Source organism: Salvelinus sp. IW2-2015, linkage group LG3, assembly GCF_002910315.2.
Source record: "Salvelinus sp. IW2-2015 linkage group LG3, ASM291031v2, whole genome shotgun sequence".
NCBI classification, from domain to species: Eukaryota; Metazoa; Chordata; class Actinopteri; order Salmoniformes; family Salmonidae; genus Salvelinus; species Salvelinus sp. IW2-2015.
Window position 1 is genome coordinate 6,736,769 of NC_036840.1, and position 7,951 is coordinate 6,744,719.

The 7,951-nt window shown below is 45.7% G+C and overlaps 1 protein-coding gene across 1 annotated transcript in view; it reads left to right on the plus strand.

The window, feature by feature from the left end:
* Positions 1-569: 569 nt before the first annotated feature.
* optn (optineurin) overlaps positions 570-7,951 on the plus strand; it is an 11,506-nt gene continuing 4,124 nt past the window's right edge. The window contains exons 1-4 of the mRNA XM_070436511.1: positions 570-837; positions 2,248-2,393; positions 2,582-2,787; positions 3,038-3,232. Coding sequence (XP_070292612.1) covers positions 2,252-2,393; positions 2,582-2,787; positions 3,038-3,232 — 543 coding nt within the window. The 5' untranslated portion in view covers positions 570-837; positions 2,248-2,251. The remainder of the gene's footprint in view (positions 838-2,247; positions 2,394-2,581; positions 2,788-3,037; positions 3,233-7,951) is intronic.

Sequence of the window (7,951 nt, forward strand, 5' to 3'; positions counted from 1 at the left end):
CTACACGAGACGAGCCGACTTTGCTGCAGGGATATTCCATGCACTTTTTTTCTCCAAGTGAATGTTGCCATCTAGTGGACATTTGAATGACCTGCAAACCAACAACATTTGTTTGTGGTCCAAGGCAAGCCAATTATACCTCACTCTATTGTTACATTTACATTACATTTAAGTCATTTAGCAGACGCTCTTATCCAGAGCGACTTACAAATTGTTMATTCAGAAGTGCCCATATAGCCTCTCATCCTTCATAGTCATACACTAATTTTACTACTCTRTTTTTATGTTTTTATAATTATACAGTGTCATAGTGCAGTAGGCGGATGGTGGGGAAATTAGGCAAAAGGCTTTCCTATTTCATTAGATTGATGTGAAAATAGTCCACAATATAGGCTAAATAAATTCTCAATTCGCCAATGAAATTGTCAAATAAATGATTGAGTAGTCGGCTTTCTGATCTCATATGTAATGGGTTTACCAGGCAAATGTCACTCCTTAACCAAAAGTGCAAGGTCACTCCTTAAGGGAAAACCCGCTGGAATAGCAGTCCATGACGTCACTGTCAGCTGCTCTGTGGGTCAGTTCGAGGGTGTCACTAACGCAGCCTATTCACTGACTTCCTAAATGTATAGATTCATCTACGGCTTTTGAAGGCAAACCAGCGTAAATTTATCCATTTGATTGAAGATTTGATCATTACACACCCCTTATTGTGACGTGACGTTAGGACAGGGCAATGCTGTAAACCAATAACAAGTCCGAAGAAAAACGAAACAGAAGTATTTTAATCTTCGACAAGAAGTATCCGAGTTCTTTCAAGGTGTATTTTAATCACGTGTGAGTATTGRAATTGCGATTCATTTGTTAGGCCTAGGTGTAATGTGACGCACTAACAGTTTGGGAAGTATGATTTCGTTCTCACCTTGTTTTTACCCAAGCTAGCTAAAGAACCTGTCAAATATGGTACATTGTTTTATCGTTGAAGGTAACGTTAGGTAGAATTTCAAATGAGGAAGTGAAAGAGAAAGGAGTAGGAGAAAAGGGGGCAGCCTTGACAGCTGTCAGTCAACCCATGTCCTGAGTCGGTAGTGTAGCAGTTTTTGATGTGTTACGTTATTTTAGAGTATTTGGGGGTTAGCCCTGACTGGGACTGAACCACCGGTCCAGCGAAAGCCAACACCTTATGACGCGTTCAAACAAACTGGAAAATCTTCCGAGTTAAATGCGTTCATGACAACTGGGAATTCGAAGAAAAAAAAACGAGCTCCGACTTGAAAGTGTTTTGAACGGTCATCCAACTCGGAATTCCAAGTTGGGAACTCGGGCCTCTTTCTAGAGCGCCGACTTCCCGAACCTTAAGATCGCTGACGTCATGATTCGACCTCGTTTTTTCCCTAGCTCCCAGTTCTCTTGAAAGCACAATAAACCCAGGGGTGTCAAACTCATTCCATGGAGGGCAGAGTGACTGCTGGTTTTTGGTTCCTCCTTTCAATTTGTGTCCAATTAAGACCAACAACCAAGTGAGGGGAGTTCCTAACTAATCAGTGACCTTAATTTAGCAATCAAGTACAAGGGAGGAGTGAAAACCAGCAGACAATTAGCCCTCCATGGAATGACACACAACCTTTTTTTGACACATAACCTTTACACATAACCTTTACAGTTTAACCAGTGTTTCCCAAACCCGGTCCTCGCAACCCTAAGGGGTGCACGTTTTGGTTTTTGCCCAAACGCTTGATGATTAGTTGATTATTTGAATCAGTTGTGTAGTGCTGGGGCAGAAATGGAAACGCACACCGAATTTGGGAAACACTGAGTTAAAACAAGAGGCCCGTTACACCAAAAGGTCTGAACCCCTTGAGGAGTTCGCTAGGTGTTCCTCTAAGGCCGCTACAATATACACTCAGTCACAGACCTGTGGAGATGTATTAAATGACATGAAAAGTGGCTAGCACACTCAGGCAGGCTGCTGAGCTTCCTACCCCCTGACAGCTGCTGATAAGATTATTCAATAACGGATATTGCCCAGTGTACATGAGTCATTGTGTGCAATAGTATTCCTTCACACCTCTGACAGGGCATATGCTGTTGTTTTGATGCATGCAGATCTAGGGAATATATAACATTTGATTGTCCTTGCACGGGGCTTCCCTAGAATCAGAATCCCTATTCTCATTCTAGTGTATTCCATAGTCTGAGAATGTATTGTCCATTTGCATGTCTCCACACCTCCTCACCTTGCTGTAGAGTGATGGCRTCCAGCTCCCCCATGGTGAACGGGGACATCTCCCGGGGTCCTAGCTCCCACCCCGGCCACAGCCCCACCACAGGCACCCTGGAGGAAACGCTGCAGCAGATGAACTGCCTCATCCAGGAGAACCGAGACCTGAAGGGTGAGGCATGGAGAGGGGATCAGAATGTKGTTCAGCCTTAAAGCTCATTGAGAATCTACTGTATGGGGCGGGGACATAAGGATGTTATGGCATATGAGGTTCTGATTGTTTTGCATTGGCTGATTATGTGATTGACTGCTCTGTGTGCGTTCTACAGTAATGTACTCTCTGTGTATCTTCCCCTGTAGAGGCGCTGAAGCAAACCAACATGTCGATGAAGGAGCGCTTCGAGGGTCTGTCTGTGTGGAGGGAGAAGCAGAGGGAGGAGAAAGTGTTCCTGGAGGGGAGGCTGGATGAGGCGCGCGGCCGCATGGAGGCCCTCTCCTCACACAACCAGGAGCTCAGCATGAAGGTGGAGGWGCTGGAGGGAGGAGAAGGAGAGGGGAAGGGACAGGTGAGAGAGGGAGAAAGGGAAGGCTAATGTTCACAAGGTTACTCTGGCTAGACCACATATTCACCTTATTAAATAAGAAATTATTGTATGGAGGATGGATGATTTTCTGTAGATTTAGCTAGATTTTGTATAACAAAATAAGAGGCTTGGAAAAGAAAGATGGTGTGTTTTTTATATATAGTAGAATATGGATAGATAGATATACTGCTGGGCAGACTGTTTTGTCTTATCTGTGCTGTGTCACCTCCAGGCCGAGACAGCCAATCAGAATGCAGAACTGGAGGCGCTGCGTGCCCAACTGGTGCGTCTGCAGGCTGAGAAGAATGACCTGGTGGCCATGAACTCTGAACTCCAGCTCAAGACAGGTCAGGAGTCAGAGGATGACTCCTTCATAGAGATCAGGTTTGCTGTGAGTAACACTCACTCACTCCATCCATTCATATTATAAGGGTGTGTGTCTTGATTTTAGCACTGCAGTGTGTGTGTGCTGTCTCTTATACACATCTAGATGTGTATAAGAGACAGCTACCACGTTTAATGGATGGCTCTAGACCAGGGGTGTCAAACTCATTCCATGTAGGGCCTAGTGACTGCTGGTTTTTGGTTCCTCCTTTCAATTTGTGTCCAATTAAGACCAACAACCAAGTGAGGGGAGTTCCTAACTAATCAGTGACCTTAATTTAGCAATCAAGTACAAGGGAGGAGTGAAAACCAGCAGACAATTAGCCCTCCATGGAATGACACACAACCTTTTTTTGACACATAACCTTTACACATAACCTTTACAGTTTAACCAGTGTTTCCCAAACCCGGTCCTCGCAACCCTAAGGGGTGCACGTTTTGGTTTTTGCCCAAACGCTTGATGATTAGTTGATTATTTGAATCAGTTGTGTAGTGCTGGGGCAGAAATGGAAACGCACACCGAATTTGGGAAACACTGAGTTAAAACAAGAGGCCCGTTACACCAAAAGGTCTGAACCCCTTGAGGAGTTCGCTAGGTGTTCCTCTAAGGCCGCTACAATATACACTCAGTCACAGACCTGTGGAGATGTATTAAATGACATGAAAAGTGGCTAGCACACTCAGGCAGGCTGCTGAGCTTCCTACCCCCTGACAGCTGCTGATAAGATTATTCAATAACGGATATTGCCCAGTGTACATGAGTCATTGTGTGCAATAGTATTCCTTCACACCTCTGACAGGGCATATGCTGTTGTTTTGATGCATGCAGATCTAGGGAATATATAACATTTGATTGTCCTTGCACGGGGCTTCCCTAGAATCAGAATCCCTATTCTCATTCTAGTGTATTCCATAGTCTGAGAATGTATTGTCCATTTGCATGTCTCCACACCTCCTCACCTTGCTGTAGAGTGATGGCGTCCAGCTCCGGGGGGGGGGGTTCAAAAGAGGAGCAGGGAATTTCTGGCCAAGACCCCACCCTAGGGAATGGCCCATGACCAACAGTGTCAGGGGAGTAGGCATATGTCTGAGTGAGAGTGTGATCGTGCAGATGTTGTCCCACTCTCCTCTCCAGCCTTCCTCTGCTCTAGCTGGCTCTGGGCCTTCATGCTGTCCACCTGCAGCTTCAGTCTGTCATTCTCACTCTGTACCTCCTGCTTCTCTACCAGCTGGGCTGTCAGAGTCACCACCTCCTGCCCACATCCTAATCTACACAGATAGAGAAATACAGGAGCGGGATAGAGGCAAACAAAGGTGTATTGGGAAGGGAATGAGCAAGGTTAGCATAGTTTACATGTTTTCATTGTCTATGTAGCCCTCCCTCTCTCCGTCTCTCTCACCTGTCCTGCAGGTTCTTCTCATGCCCTCTGCCTCGCCCAGTTTGCTCTGAGCCTGCTGTAGCTCATTAAACAGGGTCATCATCTGAGCCTTCAGATTCTCCACCTCTGACGCACTGAACACATAACAGAGAACAGTCCTTCAAACTGACAGTTCTGACCAGAAGCTAAGGTCAGGACATTGTAATGGGACATTTATAAAGTGAATATTCAGTTAAGAGTAAATAACACAACGCTTAGCACATGTGTTTCTCTTCCTGATAATACACACGATTTACAGTTTTTTAAAATTTAGGACACTCATTGATGTACTTAGTTGAGGCACTAGACTTGATAACTGAATGTTATGGAATTGTCTCTGTCTGAGAGTGTATCTGACGCCAGACTGGAGGTACAAGGACCGAGGACACTGATTCTCTATATATTCTGGGACAGGTGATTCTGTAGCAGATGATGTGGTGACTGTCCTAAAGCTCTCAGCGTTTTTTTTGACCAGAACATTGGGTGCTGTGAGCGAGAATATAAGGGGGCTGTTCTCTGCTTTCTGGTGCTGAGGTGTTCTCCCTGTTGCAACGTTGTAATAAACCACATTGATTTACTTACTGCTCAACTTTTGTCTATTCACTGGAAAATCCCTATTACATACTGTACATTGAATACATTTCCAATCTCAATTTCGAATCCCTGTTCTTACAGGGTGAGAGACAAGCTCTAACCAGCAATCTGTGTATCTACTTCTCCTTCCAGACTTATGTTGGGCTCTCGCTGGTTCTGGCTGCATACCACATGCTGTGTGGCTAATGCAGGGGAAACCACCTCTGGGCAGTAGTGAGGTCTGTGTGGAGCTCTCCGTGTTAGGTTCTTGCTCCTCCAGCTCTGTGGATTCTGGAAAGACATGGAACATCAGTCTTTGGTTCCACCCAAACATAACCCAGGCAGAAAATGCGGCCCTACCTGGATCTGGTAGCCTGGGGCTCGATTTGTAGCCTCCACCTCGGGTCTCCTTCCTCAGAGACTGGAGCAGCTGGCTGACAGTCAGTCTCTCAGTCTCCTGCCTGGATACAACTCATGTCATACCTGGGGTCCCCTTCATGTGATGAATCAAGGCCCGTTTCCAGTATCGCTCTTCTAACAAACACACACATAAACCCACACACACACACACACACACACACACCACACATCACACACACATCAACACCAGCACACACACACACAACACATACACACACACCACACACACACACACACACACCACACACACACACAACAACAACAACAACACACACACACACAGCACACACTGACATCCGCCACCGTAACCTGAACTCTTCCGTGCTTCATCTGTACATCGTCGCACCTACCTGACAACAACATCCTGCTCAGTTGCTAAAATCAAGACACAACCTTATAATATGAATGGATTGGATGTGACGATGGAGTGTTACATCACAGCAACCTGACTCTATGAAGATCATCTTGACTTCCTGAACCGTTGAAAGCTGGAGTTCAGAGTTCATGGCCCACCAGGTATTCTTCTCAGCTGCAGACGCACCAGTTGGCACGCAGCGCCTCCAGTTCTGCAATTCGTTGACGTATGGCGATTTCCTCAGGCTCCACGGCCTGGAGACAAGCGGTGACAAGCTATGATCGACAACGAGGTTAGACAACAAACAGTCTGGTGCCCCCAGCTCAGGTTTTATATCAGTGATTAACCTCGTATTTCCATGTATTTACTCTTGCACTAGATATAGGAAAAAGAAACATCGCACTCCATCTTTCTTTCCAAGCCTCTTATTTAGGACTGGTTAGTAGCAAAATCATAGTCTAATCTACAGAAGAATCAAGATGACCATGCTCCTACACGAATAATTCGTGACTATACTTAGAGGTGAATTATGTGGTGCTAGCGCACCACTGAAGAAACACCTTGTCTTTCAAGCGCGTGAATCATTAGCCTTCCCTTCTGCTCCCTCTCTACCTGGTCCCTCCCTCTCCTTTCCTCCTCCAGCTCTGACCTTCATGCTGAGCTCCCTGGGATTGTATGCTTGAGGAGAGGGGGCTCCTCCATCAGCGAGTTGAATTGCACACGCCAAGGGCGCCTTTCAATCGGAGCCTCTCCGTCCTAGCGCAAACACTTTCTACCTTTCCACGCTGCTTCTCCTCCACACAGACAGAACCCCTCCGAATAGCGGGGCTCCCTTCAACTGACAGGTTGAGTTTTTGGCTAGCCTTTTTCTCACCACAGCCGCTACTAATGGAGGTAAAAACATTGGGGATAGTAATTAAGGCTAAACCAAGCAAGACAGGTCACATTTACTTGCCATTCACGAACACCAGGCAACGAGCGAGGCAGTAGTCGCAATCACATAAATAGTCAGCCACGTTGACTGGCCCATAAATATGGGACTCTGAACTAAACTTCAACAACCTTTCACTGATAGCCGCTAAATAAACATCCTCACTTTTCCAGTTTACCCCGCAAAACTCAAGTACAGTTTAGATTCTTCCGCGATGAGCCAGGTATTAAAGGCTGATAGACTGAAATTTATTCCCTTGAATTTCACTCTCCCTTCATTCTCATCCTATCTACAATAGTCATTTTTAACTAACCTGGCTACAACTTCTAATCCAAGAGCCTGTCGTAGTTTCTTACTGTTCTCGTGCACGATGCAATGATCTATGGGCCATGTATAATGTTTCTATTCGTGCAAGGGCCCAATAGATACACACACAGTGTGGCATACTGTGTCGGTTTCTCACCATTACACAACAGCGTGCTGTTGGTGAGAGACATTTTGTTCTAGGGGCTGGAACTCCCAAACATGGTGGGAAGCTTGTAGCAGCCCCGGGAAGATGTCCCCCGGGGGGGCACCAATGGGAGGCGGGTTGACACGGAGTGCGACCCCATCAACCGCCGTTAAACCTATTATCAATTGAAGTCGTTTTATAGATCCCTAGATAGTCTGGACAGAACACTTCAAAATCGTAGTTGCGATTCATGAGTTCTACCAGATATCGGAAGTGTCGTTGTCTATGGTGGCTACAGTAGGAAGGTAAATGTTCAGATATATTTATAGTTAAAGACCTAAAGCAGGTGAGCGCTAAAATTCAAAATGGAGTTGAGGACAAGGTGGTTCTATTCGAGAAAGTAATTTCTAGACAACCACACCAATATGGACGAGTCACTATTCTTCTGACTATTTCAAGGGAATCCTACAACTTCAAAAGACCTGACTACACAACGGACGATGCGGCTAGGGAATAGGGATTCTGATTGAGGGAAGAATCAGCCCGGTGCAAGACATCAATTTATATAGTTCCCTAGATCTGATGCATCAAAAACAACAGCATACTGCCACCTG